This window comes from Euprymna scolopes, chromosome 29, assembly GCF_053919585.1.
Source record: "Euprymna scolopes isolate OS-2025 chromosome 29, ASM5391958v1, whole genome shotgun sequence".
Lineage (NCBI taxonomy): Eukaryota > Metazoa > Mollusca > Cephalopoda > Sepiida > Sepiolidae > Euprymna > Euprymna scolopes.
The window spans coordinates 59,629,214-59,645,559 of NC_136510.1; the positions used below are offsets into that span (position 1 = coordinate 59,629,214).

Sequence of the window (16,346 nt, forward strand, 5' to 3'; positions counted from 1 at the left end):
ACAAAAGCAGAAATAATAAATATCTTTACAAAACCAGAATTAATAAATATCTTTACAATACCAGAATTAATAAATATCTTTACAAAACCAGAAATAATAAATATCTTTACAAAACCAGAATTAATAAATATCTTTACAATACCAGAATTAATAAATATCTTTACAAAAGCAGAAATAATAAATATCTTTACAAAACCAGAATTAATAAATATCTTTAAATACCAGAAATAATAAATATCTTTACAAAATCACAAATATTAAATATCTTTACAATCCCAGAATTAATAAATATCTTTCAAAAAACAGAAATAATAAATAACTTTACAAAACCAGAATTAATAAATATCTTTAAATACCAGAAATAATAAATATCTTTACAAAATCAGAATTAATAAATATCTTTACAATACCAGAATTAATAAATATCTTTACAATACCAGAAATAATAAATATCTTTACAATGCTAGAATTAATAAATATCTTTACAATACCAGAATTAATAAATATCTTTACAAAACCAGAAATAATAAATATCTTTACAATACCAGAAATAATAAATATCTTTACAACACCAGAATTAATAAATATCTTTACAATGCCAGAATTGATAAATATCTTTACAACACCAGAATTAATAAATATCTTTACAATGCCAGAATTAATAAATATCTTTACAATACCAGAAATAATAAATATCTTTACGAAACCAGAATTAATAAATATCTTTACAAAACCACAATTAATAAATATCTTTACAATACCGGATCTTACTAAACCTTTACTTACCAGAATTAATAAATATCTTTACAAAACCAGAATTAATAAATATCTTTACAATACTGGAAATAATAAATATCTTTCTGAAACCAGAAATAATAAATATCTTTCTGAAACCAGAAATAATAAATATCTTTACAAAACCAGAATTAATAATAATCTTTACAAAACTAGAATTAATAAATGTCTTTACAAAACCAGAATTAATAAATATCTTTACAAAACCAGAATTAATAAATATCTTTACGAAACCAGAAATAATAAATATCTTTACAAAACCAGAAATAATAAATATCTTTACGAAACCAGAAATAATAAATATCTTTACAATACCAGAATTAATAAATATCTTTACAAAAGCAGAAATAATAAATATCTTTACAAAATCAGAAATAATAAATATCTTTACAAAAGCAGAAATAATAAATATCTTTACAATACCAGAATTAATAAATATCTTTACAATACCAGAATTAATAAATATCTTTACAAAACCAGAATTAATAAATATCTTTACAATACCAGAATTAATAAATATCTTTACAAAACTAGAAATAATAAATATCTTTACAAAACCAGAAATAATAAATATCTTTACGAAACCAGAAATAATAAATATCTTTACAATACCAGATTTAATAAATATCTTTACAAAACCAGGAATAATAAATATCTTTACAAAACCAGAATTAATAAATATATTGTTGCAACCGATGCATCAATCACTAGTCTTTAACTCTTAGACCATGGTTCAAAAAAGAGTCTCAAATCTAATAGATCCTGCACTACCAGGCAAACTCCAAACTCTGCATCATTACCACAATATCATGTTCCTGTGCTCTTTTTTACAAGTACTTATACGGAATATGTTCTAATGAGCTCATAGCACTAGTGCTCCCTCAACATACATACTCCTGACTAACCAAACAGGAAGCAAAAATCCTACCCCTTTACTGTTTACTCTAGATGCCGGAAAGCCTTCTACTCTAACAGTTTCCTCCCTCAAACAGATAGATTTTGGAATTCCCTCCCTGTTTTCTGCTTCCCTGACTGCAGAAGTTTAAATATAATATGAACAGACATCTCACTGCTCAACTCCCCACAGTTTCCTATTAGACATGATCCCAAATAATAGTTTCTTACGCTCCAAATAGCAATATTCTTGTTTAAATGAAATATTTTTTTACCTTGAATAAGGAATATTGCTACTTAGATCGTAAAAAACGAAAAAATGCGTAGGGGGGAAAAAACAACTTTATCTTATATAGACAATGCAATTAATAATTATAGAACAACCACCCTATTCTGACCCCAATCATGAATTGAAATCCTCGGCTTTTAATGCTGATAATAACTGCACTCTCTCACACTTATTTTCACATGTGTGTGTGTGGGGGGGGGGGGTGAAAACATCCTAAACACACATCGAAAGTAATCGAACCGGTTGAAATAAAAATAACTTCTCATGAGTAAATTGCAAACCTGTTTTACACTTGAATGTACTTTTTACTATTCATATGTTTTATAAAGCTTTAAAAACCTAGCAATAGTTTATGGCATTAGTGTGAATAAACATTGTTCTCTATTTTGCTTTTATTGCTCTTCAACTAAATAAATACTCACCGACAGGCATGTGCTTTGTCTAAGGCTCCCAGAATATTCATTCTTCCTTGGATCAAACACTGACTCCGGACCGTGGACAATGGATACTGGATCAGACATCTATTGTGTATTAGATAGTCTACGAAAATAAATACTCAAATACATTTTGAAGTTTTTTTTAGTATTCACAAATAAAGTTTAACAAGAAAATTCTTGCGGTTTTTAACTTTTAAATTCAGATGAACATATTCCGGCTCAAATAAAAATTTCTTGATCGAAATAAGCACCATCAGAATCAACACACTTTTGCCAACAAAAGATAAGTGTATTTTGATGCCAGTAAAAATCTTGCGTTCTCGTAGTGATGAAGTTAATCAAGGCGTTTTTTAAATCGCTTAGTTTTTTAAGCATTTCTCATGCAGAAAATTGTTGAGATGCTTGAAAAAGTGGTAGTTAATAGGTGAGAGGTGTGGAGAGTATGGCGGATGCGGTAGAGTTTCATTCAACTACTACAGGGTTAGTTTAACAACATGCGGTTGGGCATTGTATGTAGGAGAATTGGATCTTTTCTGTTGACTAATGCTGAGTGTTGTTGTCCATTTGTTGACAGTACTTCTCCCACCGTAATGGTTTCACCTGGATTCAAAAACTTTAATGAATAAGACCAATTGCCAACCACGAAACAGTCAGCATTACATTCTATTGATACAACTCTGGCTTTGGGAAGCATTGTGAAGCTTTGTCGGCATCTAACCACTGAGCTGAGCATCGCCAGTTGTCATAAAGAACCCACTTTTCATGGCCTGATCGAGAAATGGGTTGTTCTTGTGTATAATAAGGGAAGATGACAATTCATAACGGCGTTGCTTTGGTTGTTGTTAAATTCATGAGGCACCCATTTATCATGTTCTTTGTTTTTCAATTGGGAAATCGACGGAAACGTTACGTCTAATTCAGGAGCAAGGCTCTTAATTGATTGTTATCAACATCCAGTGGCTGATCACAATGCTCATCATCTTCTAGACTCCAGTCGCCACCATAAAATTTCTTAAATCACCATTGTGCTGTACAATCAGTAGTGGTATCTGGGCCAAATGCTTTGTTGATATCGCAAGCTCTTTCAGCAGCTATTCGGCCTAGCTTGATTTGAAATAAGAAAATTGTGCAAATTTGCTTTTGTTCTATCTTGTATTCAACATTCTGAAATAAAGACATAATTGATTTAAACGATTGTAATCTAAACGATTAGATAATGCGAAAAACGCTCTTAAATATGATATATAAAGTAAAGGCATTATAAAAAACTTATTTGAAACTATATCATTTTAAATCAAAATTTTAAATGCTGCAAGAATATATATATATTAGTGATGGGACGATTAGTTGGAATCAGAAAAATTGCAACATTTTGGGGCATTGGAATCAGTGTCAGAAAAGTTTTAGTCTAATTTACGATTCCAAAACGGTTCATTTAATTTTTGCTTGACCATAAAAAATGCAACAAATACAAATTTATTTGTTTATTAGTTGTTCATTTACAACATAAGACTTACAGCTACAAAATGACTTATAAACTTCACAACTAGATTTATCCCTGATTTTCAGAATTTATTTATTTTGTTTGTACATTCCTTTGTAAACCTTTTTGCAAATATTCGCTAAATGTTTCAGGGAGTTAACACTTTATATTAAAAGATTTAAAATTCTCTGGACAAGGTTTTTCAATTTCGTTGGCATCGTCTGAGCACTGTCGTTGTCTGTCATCGACTTCTGAAATAATTAATGTTTATGGTACTTCTACACTCTGGATTGAGTGTAAAATATATAGATAAAAATCCCATGATGCATTTCTCAAAATCTTGGATAAAATGCATTAAGGGAAAACCATTAGAAGTTTTTCAAATTAAAAAGGAAATTATATTTACATTCAAACTTTGACCCTCTACCCACAAAAAAAAAAAAAAAAAAAGAATGAGATTCGGGAATTTCTTACTGTAACCAACAGAACCAAAAAATGATGAAAAACAAATAAATGTTACTAAAGGCAAGATTCTTCTACCGACCTGTTTAAAGAAGTTCAGCTGTTTCATAAAATCATTAAGAATTGAACCAAGCGCACCTATGATGATTGGCATGATAGAAGTTTTTTTAATCTACAATATAACCATCTCCACCCTCAGTTTCTGATAGTTCCATAGTTTCTCATTCGTTTTGCCTGTTAAGTGGTAATTGTTTAGGCAAGCCACATCAATAATTTGGCATTCGTTAGTCTTTTTGTTCACAACTACAATATCCGATTTTCTCTGAGTTATCTCTCGGTCACACTGAATCATGAAATCCCAGAAAATCTTAACGTCCTCATTATCCACCCTTCTGCATGATATGGATACTGTTTATCCGTCACTTGGATTTCAATCTTTTGCCACAAACTGCAGTGCAGATTTGTACAAACTTTATCATTGAGCAAGTATAGAACACACACTAACAATGTGTGATACTGTTTTAAGAGATATACCATACAACCTGCACTTATCAAAATAGTCCTTCCTATAGATGTTTTTGTTTATTACATTTGTGCCTGTGATAAAATTTAGACAGAAAATTCCATACGTCCTGTAATTTTTGTGCCTTAATATCTTGCTCAAACTGACTCTGAAGTTTCATTCTTACCAACTCAGTCAACTTTTCTGCTTCGATTCTTTCCTTGTACTTGTGCTTATCTCCCAATGAATCTTTATCTAGCTCTTCGTCTTTTGCCACTGTTGCGAGTAACACTTCATAACTGTTAGCCAAGTAGTGGTGAACACTTGAACATATTCTTCAATCGCAATCAGCCCTCTTCCTTGTGATATACAGTCTAAACATATTAGAATTTGGGTGTAGTGCTCTATACTTGATTAACAGTTTCTGTCTCTATCAAGCTTTTTTATTTCTTCCTGTGTCCACCCTATAAAAGCTGCACTGTATCGAATAACTATATCGAATTTATGAATTGATAGCTAAGAACAGATTACTAACATTCAGCCTAAATTTCAGGAGCAATTTGAGTCTCCTCATATACACCTCTCTCATCTTTTATTTCATTGCAAAGCATTCAATTTACTTGTAGCCTTTTGCATTAGGATCTTCTAATCTTTTACCATTTGGCAAAATGATGCATTTCATGACTCTTTTTTTCTCTCGTTTAAGACTAACTACTTCACATTTGGAAATTTCAAATTACATATTTATGTCTTCACTCCACGGCTGTACAGTGTGAACCAGAAAGTTATTTTCCTTTCCTATTTTGCCAAACAATTTCAGATCGTCCATAAATAACATGTGGCTGATCTTTGGTCCATTCTTCTCTAGTTCGTATCCCATCTTAATCTTTCTTAGTATATGTGTCAATGGTATGAGTGCTATTATGAAGATAAATGGCGAAAAGGAATCTCCTTGAAAGATACCGTGTCTAATGTTGACTGTCCCTAATAGCTTCCCATCTGAAAAAAGGTTGGTTTACCAACTGCTCATATGAACTCAATATTTTCAGCCACCCTACCATTTTCAACGTCCTGAGGTAACATATTATAGGCTTTCTTGTAATCTATCTAAGCTACATTCAAGTTTATTTTTCCGTTTTTCGCAGTTTTTAAAATAATATTTATCAATCAATAATTGCTCTGTGACATGATTGACGTGAGGGGGGACTTGCTCCCCATTGGGGAGATTGAGACCCCACTGAGACCTGAGGTAGACCGGGTAAATATGCTAAGATTGTTTAATTGAATCCCAGATAACAGCAAATATAAAAAATACTTGAATTAAAATATACCGATATATATATATTTTGTGTTATTGCCAAAGTCGGATATATATTTTATTGTTTGAAAAGCAGATATATATTTTATTGAAAAACAAATGACAGAAAATGTTAGAATAAGGGACAATGACATTCGTCTGGCCTGAAGAACACAGGCCCAGGTGTTCTGAGTTCTAGGCAGGAAAATTGACATAGGTTGACCCCCCCCCCCAGGTCGTGTGAATTTGATTTCATTTTGGTCTTAGATTCACAAAACTCTAGACTATGGCTGAAATGCACACGTGCAATTTAGATCTGGAAATCCTCAGATACACTGATTGGTTGGGTGGATTATCCACCCCGACCCGTGACCAAAATGCCGCTCAAAATTAAACAGATTTTGTGTCGGAATCTCGAGAAAAAATCAGCTCCCCAAAAACGCTCCATGACCCCCTCTCCATCCGCCTGAGTACCATCCACGAAGAAGAGAGATTTGTGAATTTAAAATGTTCTAAGAACTGAACGTGTGTATATATTTTTGTGAATTTAATTTTTAGTAAATACAATCTTGATTTGTCTGTCTTTCTTCTTTTTGGAGTATGCGAGCTTCGCTGCTTGCTTTCAGAATAATTCGACAGAGAGGCGTTTAGAATTCCATGTGGAGACTCCCAGAAAACTAGACATCACGAGCCACTGTTTCCGAAGAAGATCAGAGGTCAGTTGCTTGACCTCAGCACGGGAGTCAGGCCACAGTCTTTTGTTCCTAAACATCTTTTCCTCCCGTCTTTTTGTTCCACTGGTAGTGAACCATTTAGTTCAAGATGGTCATATACTTTTGAATTGATTATTGATAAACCATTCTGGTATCTGGCACAATCTTACACAATCATCCAGAGAAACAGCCAGCCGCTAATGGATTCCTATGAAAGATTGCAACCAGTACGCATGAATTCAATCAGGTCCAGGTCATTTCCACTTCGGCATGAACTTCATTTGTTTTCTCAAATCTTCAACAAAAATGCGGATATCCTATTGTTTATGCCCTTCCAGTCTTTCACTTACTCTAGGACTTGACCAAAACTGTAGCTTCTTGAGGGTTAGGAGTCACTGTTTTGGTTTCACCTCCTTTCAGATTTCTAAAGAACCTTGACTGGTTTGTTTTTAATAACTTATCGTTTAACTGCTAAATTCTGTTATTAAACTTCTTAATGTATCATCTTTATCTTAATACACGTGTTAATGGTTTAGTGCCTCCATGAATAGAGGTGGTGAAAAGGAATCTCCTTGGAAGATACCACGTCTGATACTTTTAATCTGAAAAAAGGTTAGTTTTACAACTGCTCACATTTTCCCTATGAACTCAATTATATTTTCCGCCATCCTTGGTACACAGTACTTTTTTTTTTAATAGAGAGTAGATAATACACTGTGGTTGTGTTATCGGCAGCTCCAGTAACTCTTGCTTCTCCTTTTTTGTCCATCAGTCCTCATTTCCAATGAGTGATTTTTCTGACAAAGGGTGAAGAAAAAGCTGCTTTCCAGGTCGGTAATACTTTGTGAACAGTAGCCCGAGATGTCGGAAATTTTTCTATTTCTATGTCTATCCTCATGGCCACGTCATTAGTAAGGGTGCTGAAGGTAAACGTTTCATCTGGGCTGACGTTACCCGCCTGATAGTCAGGGACCCGAACCTTGGTTAACCACTAAGGAGGCTGTCCTATCAGTAGGTGTAAAGTACTGGGGCTGCTGTATTGCCATTTGGTGAATGGATTCTGAACCATGCAGTGGTTTCTGGTGGGGCATCTCGATGCCATACTAGTGGGTAATTGTTACGGCTTTACCTTATCATGTGCTACAAAAAAAAAAATTTCCTCTCTTTATCTCTCTTACTTTCCCTCTCTGTACTATTCTAACCAAGTCTGTCAACCTGTTCCACAAACCCCAAAAACTCAACATGAAATCTCCAAAAAAAAAAAAAAAACACAAATAAACCTAGAACCCCATCCTCCATCGTAGACCCCTACTACCATATCTCCTTCTCTAACATCAGAGATCTAGGTTCCAACCTTCCAGAGGTTGAAACCCAATTACAGGAGACGAAACCGGAAATACTCTTTCTAAGCGAAACTGGAATAGGGCCGACCACTTCCCTAGATGAGTTCATAATAAAAGGATACTCTAACTTAACATCTACATCTGACCCCCAAGATCACCATGGGCATGGAATATGTGCCTACATTAAAGATGGCTTCCCCTGTGGTAGAGATATCTCAAGAGAAGACCCTAATTTACCTTATATGTGCTTCCGGGTTGCACTTGCTTACACCACCGCATTCATATTTGCTCTCTATCGCCCCCACAACAGCGGGGTTACTGTCCTTAAGAGTATATCTGAAAAAATTGACCTCATCTTATCTGCTCATCCTTCAGCTACCATTAATATTTGTGGTGACTTCAATGTCCATAATGTAGAATGGCTGACCAACTCAAACAAGGACGATGATGAGGGGAGGTTCTGTCATGATTTTGCCATCGCCTATGACCTCACTCATTGTTTGCGAGCCCACCCATGTGCCCTGTACTACTGGTCAGTATGCAAGCCTTCTAGACCTTTTTTTCACAACTCCCCTGAGCTATGTTCATGTTCCGTTCTATCTCCCCTGGGATCCTCCGATCACACAGTTGTATCAGTTAAGATAAAAATGAAATTCAATAAGTCTTCAGATGTACCTCTCCACTGTACTGCATATCGATACTCTATGGCTGACTGGGATAGCTTCCATACATTCATATGTGATCTATCTCTGCATTCTATGTTTAAAAAGGATGTATCCTCTATAGTATCAGACCTTTCCGAATGGTTAATTGTAGGCATAGACCGATTCATACCATCCAAAAAATTCCAACAAAAACCTAACAGCCAGCCATGGTTCTCCTCTGAATGTGCCGCTGACTAAAGCTGCTTTCAGGACTGCCAGCAACCACTGTAAAAGAGTAATAAAAAAAGTAAGAGAGCTATATGCTCAGTCCGTCAAATCCAAAGTAGCTGATCAGCAGCTTGGTCCCCACCAGTTTTGGCAAATAGCAAACAGGATCCTGAACAGATGCGTGCGTTCCATCCCAACCATTATCAATGGACCTGAGGTCATCTCATCAGCATCAGACAAGGCCAAACTATTCGCCAAGAACTTTGCAGCTAACTCTACCCTCTGCGACAAGGGCATCAACTCCCCGTATTTCCTCCTACATAAGACAACACCTTATCCAACATACAAATATCTGTGCACGAGGTGGCCAAACTAACCAAGAACCTTGATTTCAGTAAGGCAACTGGCCCAGACGGCATTCCAATTATAATGTTGAAAAAGCTTCGACCAGAACTTGCTCACATACTTACAAAACTGTTTAAGCATTGCCTTAAGGAGAAGTGCTTTCCAACACCCTGGAAAACCTTGTCAGTATGCCCTGTATTTAAGAACTCAGGTGATAAGTCATCCCTCTCTTAGTACAGACCAATGAGTCTCCTGTGTGTCATGAGTAAGTTACTGGAATCCATATTAAATAAAGAAGTAGTCAACCACCTCAGCAGAAATAACCCCCTTAGTGACATGCAATATGGTTTCGGTTCTGCTAGATCTACAGCTGATGTGCTAACACTTATACCCCATAGGATTAGTGAATCTCTCGACAAAGGCTTCCTTTCTAGGGCAATTGCTCTGTACATATCAAAGGCCTTCGATAAGGTATGACATAAGGGCCTACTTCACAAGATTTTCAGCTACGGTATAACTGGAAATGTTTTCTCAATAACTAAATCATTTCTCTCTGATAGGTCCATAAGAGTAGTGGTTGATGGGCAGCAATCAGAGGCCCACAGAATTAATGCTGGAGTCTCCCAGGGTTCAATCCTGGGCCCAACTCTCTTCCTGATCTACATCAATGATCTCCCAAAACACATACTTAATTCATTCGTTGACATCTATGCTGATGACACGATCATCTACGGCAACACATCAAAGGCCGTAAATGACAAAGTTCTCTCTGATTCCCTCTCCTCTGATCTTGAGCCCGTGGTTCAGTGGGGGAAGAGATGGCTGGTCACTTTTAATGTATCTAAAACCAAGCTCCTAACTTTACATCATCGACGCTCTGTTCCTCATCTAACATCAATTGAAATGGATGGCTCTCGTCTTGGGGAGGCTTCATGTTTTGACAACCTCCTGGGTTTGACCTTTACTCCTGGTCTTAAATGGAACACGTATATAAAGTCTGTTGCCCGGGCCGCTGGGAAAATGGTAGGATCCTTCTACCGCTCCAGAAGATATCTCACTACTGATCCAATTCTCTATCTCTATAAAAGCCAAGTACGTCCAAAGATGGAGTACGGCTGCCACATCTGGATTGGAGCTTCAAAAAACAGCCTATCCTGCCATACTTTGTGATTTAGTGGGGGGATGCTCTCTTCTCTTCTGCAACCTCTCTCCCACAGAAGAGACGTTGCGAGCCTATCTTTGTTTTATCGTTATTTCCATGGCAAGTGCTCGTTCGAGCTCCAATCTCTGGTCCCCCCTCGCCAATCCTTCATGATAAACACCTGTCTATCTAAAACCACTGTCAATAATTTCCTCACTCTTTATCTGTGCCTAAATCAAAAAGTAGATTCTATGAACATAGCTTTTTTCTGAGAAGTGCACGCCTGTGGAATTCTCTTCCATTTTCCTGTTTCTCACCTGACTACAGCTTGGACGTCTTCAAGTTCAACATAAACAAATTCCTGATTAATCGCCCCCTTAAGTAAGACACTTTATCAAATCTCCAATACCAACTATTACTACAATATTATCCCATTGATTATTGTATACAAAATACCCCTTATCCTCGAGTGGCTTTCGGGCCTTGATAAGTGGTTATCCCCATGTAAAAAAAAAAAATCGATAGTTGATCTTTTGTTTCTAAACACCTTTTCTCTCTCTCTCGCCCTTTTGTTCCACTGATAGTGAACCATTTACTTCAAGGTAGTCATATTCTTTTGAGCTGATTATCCCAGTCAGTTTCTTATAAAGCAATCAATTGATCTATAATTTTCAACATCTGGTCCTTTAGCAGGATCTTTCATTATAAAAATAGACCTTCCCACTACAAGCCATTCTGACACAATCTAACACAATCATCCAGAGAAACAGCAAATTTCTCATGGATTCCTGTGAAAGATCGCAACCAGTACCCATGAATTCCATCAGGTCCGGGTCCTTTCCACTTATTTGTTTGCTCCAATCTTCAACAGAATTGTTAATATGTTCTTCAAGTCTTTCACTTACTCTAGCGACCCAGTCAGCATCAACCTTGTGGGAAATCTCTCTTGACCATGTACTTGATCAAAACTTTGTAGCTTCTTAAAGTTTTGGTTTCACCTCTTTCCAGATTTCTAAAAACCTTGACTGGTTTGTTTTGAATAATTTGTTGTCGTTAAACTGCTGAATTCTGTTATTATACTTAATCTTGGAAGTTTTTTACCTGCTTTATTTCTTCCATAGTAATATTAAACACATTGACTTCCAGTTTGTATTGTCTATCCAGTTCTTCTTTTTCTCATTGTTTGCATTTTCCACTGTCCTTTTAACCATGCCTGAATTCGACCTATAATTTTCGTTAATCTTTTTAAGTCGCTTTCACTTCTCCAATATGTTTTCTTTTCTGTTTCATTTTTGGTTCTTTCGCCCATACTATCTCACCATTCCTGCCTGCAAAATGTCTCTGATATCTTTCATGCTCTCCAGTGACACCTTATTCATTATCCTGTTCACTTTACTTCTCACATTCCTTAACTTTGTCTGGTCAAAATTCTTACTATTAAAAATCTTTCCTTTTTCACTACTTCATATTAATTCTTTCAGTCTATTCAGCAAATTTAATTCATCATTTCCGCACTCGAAATCTCACTATTATTAAATAAGCTATCCCCCCTCCTTTTGAACCGTATCATTATTTATCATTCCTTTAGTGTCATTTGTACTGTCTTCTTCTGTCTTTTTGCACAGTTGAGATATTTCTGGAAGTGTTTTAACGGAATCAGATTCGAGCAAGGTTTCAGCAGAGTCATAGGCCATCATGAAAAATATCTCTTTGAGAACAATTTGTGGCGTTTTCTGGAGTCAGAATAACAATAAGTCTCCTCAGATTCTGTAGTAGAATTATCTTCTAATGCACTCTAAAAGACAGAAGGTCTGTGCTGTTTGCTGTCAATACATGGGGGCTTGGAGAGGAAAAAGAAGGAGCGGTAGGCGTGGTTGGTTTTATTGGAAAGAATTCCCAAGACTTCAGAGAGATAAAAGAGATAAAAGACCAAACTTGGACGATTAGGCATCTGTGCTTTTGCTCAAAGCAGAAAAACGGTGACAGGAGAAAAAGTAACTATCTAAAGAAAATTCCGGGGTGTGAGGCTGAAGGATTCAGCAGTTTTCAGATTTCCAGTACTCTCAACCTCTTTTGATAACTTTTGCAGTTGAATTTGCATTATCGCAACATCCGTTTACCATTGATTTCTCGTTGACAGCAACCATTGGTATTCACTCGAATATGGGTGGCAATAAGTCTCCATAAGACCCCAGTCCTTTTTGCACTCATTCAGCAGAGATCTGGCTAGTGCTTTCTCTCTTCAGTCATTCCATCCTCCTTGACTCTCCTCACGTATTTCGTGTGGCACCACTTTATGGTTCCGCACACACAAAAAGAGGGTGGCAGAGGTGCAGGGAGGGGGTGTTAACTTATAATTATACAGTTTCAGTTTTCATGATTCCATGTGATGTCCCTTTGTGGTTTACCTCAGTAGCAGTTTCTGTGTGTCCAGATTGTGCCTGTAGCTCATGTGTGTTAGTCTCCGTATTCAAGGGTTCTCCTTAATATTTCAGCCGTTTTCATTATCGTTATCCGTAGTATCTTATCAACCATTCCCCTGATTCCAATCTCTGCCATCCTTTTTTTTTAAGTTTTAAAGGGATTGTTCCTATCCTACTCTTTGGCCAGTATTTGCTCTGCTTCTCTGTCTCCTTAATCTTCGGCAAAATCTACAATCTGGCAAGCTTTTTCATTCATGTTAACTAGGATGACATCTGGTCTTCTTGCTTGAATGGGTTTATCCGTTTGTATATCCATGTCTCATAGGAGTTTGTGACTTTCATTTTCAAATACTACTGCTGGTTTATGCTAGTATCATTTGCCTGGGTGTTCAAGATGCAGTTGTTTGTATAACACCAGGCTACCCTTGTCCCAACTTTAATCGTCTAGTGGACTGTACCTCTGTAGGAAGTGGACAGCCTGAGTGCAGCTGTGTCAATAACCGATGGAATAACACAAACAAATAATTTCCAGTGTACTACCTTCCCCCACTTGACTATTTTCATATTCTTTTTGGGGATAGTTTGCCGCATTCCCTTATTATGTGGTTTATTGTTTCGCCTTTTTGTCACATTTGCTGTTTTCTTGTGTCTTGTCGATCTTTGCTTTGATGTGGTTCTAATTGCATTTTATTAGGGGTTCAATTTCTCTGTTTAGGTTTCCTTTTCTGCAGCCATGCCCAAGTGTTAGTCTCAACCTTTGTCATCCTTATGAATCGTCCGGGTTACTTTTTCTCTTCCCATTTTTATTTTTTTGTGTTATCCCTTATCTCTTCTTTTTCTATTTGTTTTTTTTTTTCAATGTCTCTTGCTGCAGTAATTATTCTTTTTGTATTCGGTATTTCTTTTTGTATTCGGTATTTCTTTTTGGTATTCGGTATTTCTTTTTGTATTCGGTATTTCTTTTTGTATTCGGTATTTCTTTTTGTATTCGGTATTATTTTTTGTATTCGCTATTTCTTTTTGTATTCGCTATTTCTTTTTGTATTCGGTATTTTTGTATTCGGTATTTCTTTTTGTATTCGGTATTTCTTTTTGTATTCGGTATTTCTTTTTGTATTCGGTATTTCTTTTTGTATTATGTATTTTTCGAATTCTTTTTTGTGTTATTTACACAGTCTTCTATACAAACTAGTCCTCTTCCATTATTATTATTATTATTATTATTGTTGTTGTTTTTATTATTATTATTATTATTATTATTATTATTGTTATTATTATTTTTATTATTATTATTATTGTTATTATTATTATTGTTATTATTATTGTTATTATTATTATTATTTTATTATTATTATTATTATTTTTATTATTATTGTTATTATTATTATTATTGTTATTATTATTATTATTGTTGTTATTATTATTATTGTTGTTATTATTATTATTATTGTTATTATTATTGTTATTATTATTATTATTATTATTATTATTATTATCATTATTATTATTATTATGTTATTACATTTTACAGTAACGCACATCCATCTAATAACCGACCAAATCTTTATAATTGTGAAAAAAAAACATGAACATTTCTTGCAAGAGGAATAATAGAGAATAATTAACAGGGACTTTACACAATGTTAAGAATGATTTTCTAAACAGTAACATTATTATGTAAAAACTCATTCTTGACATAGACTGTTTTTTTAAATATGATGTTCGTAAAATGTTTCCTTATTTTGCGTTCCAATCGTCGATTCTTTTTAATCGTTTATGAAAATTTCAAATGACATTAATGACCAAATGTAAATGAGATTTAAAATGTAGGGTTAGAAAGGACGATACCGTGCGGAGTTGTGTTTTTAAATAAACATATATTTATTTATTTCAAATTTCAAATTTTCGGCTTAAAAAGCCTTCATCAGGATATTTTTTAAAAAACAATACAATATATATATATTTTTTATTTTTTATTTTCTTATGTGCCATGGTGTCGTCTTGCTGTGTGCTTGAATATTGTAAATCGAATGGCGAGCGTTGTCGAAACGTGCATGTAATAAGATCCACTTTTAAGAAGCACGGAGCATAAGAAAAGAAAAAATATATATTGTATTGTTTTTAAAAATATCCTGATGAAGGCTTTTTAAGCCGGAAATTTTAAATTTTAAATAAATAAATGTCTGTTTATTTAAAAACACAATTCTGCACGGTATCGCCTTTTCTAACCCTACATTTTAAGTTCCTTTTTCCGTGCTTCTTAAAAGTGGACCTTATTAATACTAAATGAGATTTGTTTTAAAAGACAAACAAAGCTTGTCTCACAATTTGCAATCAATTACAAGGAAAATATTAGAAAAATATTTACGAAAATCCACTATTGTAATGTACACCCACTTCCCAAGTTGAGAGAACATAGAAGAGACGTAAAAGAACGGCAACCCATTAAACGGACTTTTCTCCCACTCGTGGCCACTCGTTAAGCTTTTCATATGCAAAAAAAAACATCAAATTCGTTCCAGATAGAGCTAAATGAAAACTTCTAGCGTTATCACTCATTCAAATACTAGTACCATCATGCATAAAAAACGATTCTACAATTTAGCCCTTAAACTATAAAAATCCAAGAGCAAAACATGAATGTAGATTCTAGGTAGTTATTTTATATATCCTTAACCGTTTCTTCTTATATGATTGTAACAAAAGTAATGAGGTATTAACCAACTAACAAATAAATATAAATATACATTAAACAAAAATATATATTTAACGGTTCAGTAAATATGCATGTATATTTGTATATAAGTGACATTTAAATCTATATATACATAGAATAATCCAACCTCCCTACACCCACATTTACAAATTCTTTTCCAGAGTAGGAAAGAACTTTAGGTTCTTTCCTACTTCACTCGCATGTGAAGAGTTTAAATTAATGTTTTAACTCTGCGAATAAAAAAGAAAAGAAATCCGTCGCTCGTACTAACGCGTACAAAAATAACTCCAATTGCATAAAGATTTCTCAACTCCTCTCCTTTTTCTTCTTCCTCCTCTTCGTCGTCGTCGTCGTCGTCACGATTACATTCCGACCCTCTCGCAAAAAAACGTCTTTATATACTTTTAATTGCGACAGTACCACGATTTGCATATCTTTTTTCTCTTCTCTTTTCCTTGTACTGGACTGATTCCGGGTGCGAATGACGGTTCTTGTGCACATAATTTTGTAACCTCAGTGTTGTTCAGTTCTGCTACACCCCCTGTGATTTGATGATCACATAGGCTACATCCTATCGGTGGTTGTCTTTGTCGGGTGCTTCTTCGCAATTATGAGGCCTCTTCAGAACCGTGGG

The 16,346-nt window shown here is 34.8% G+C and overlaps 1 protein-coding gene across 1 annotated transcript in view; it reads right to left on the bottom strand.

The window, feature by feature from the left end:
• LOC145252327 (uncharacterized) overlaps window positions 1-16,346 on the bottom strand; it is a 332,123-nt gene that overhangs the window by 28,871 nt on the left and 286,906 nt on the right. The window contains exon 8 of the mRNA XM_080111736.1: window positions 2,401-2,518. Within this exon, the coding sequence (XP_079967862.1) occupies window positions 2,401-2,518 (118 nt within the window). The remainder of the gene's footprint in view (window positions 1-2,400; window positions 2,519-16,346) is intronic.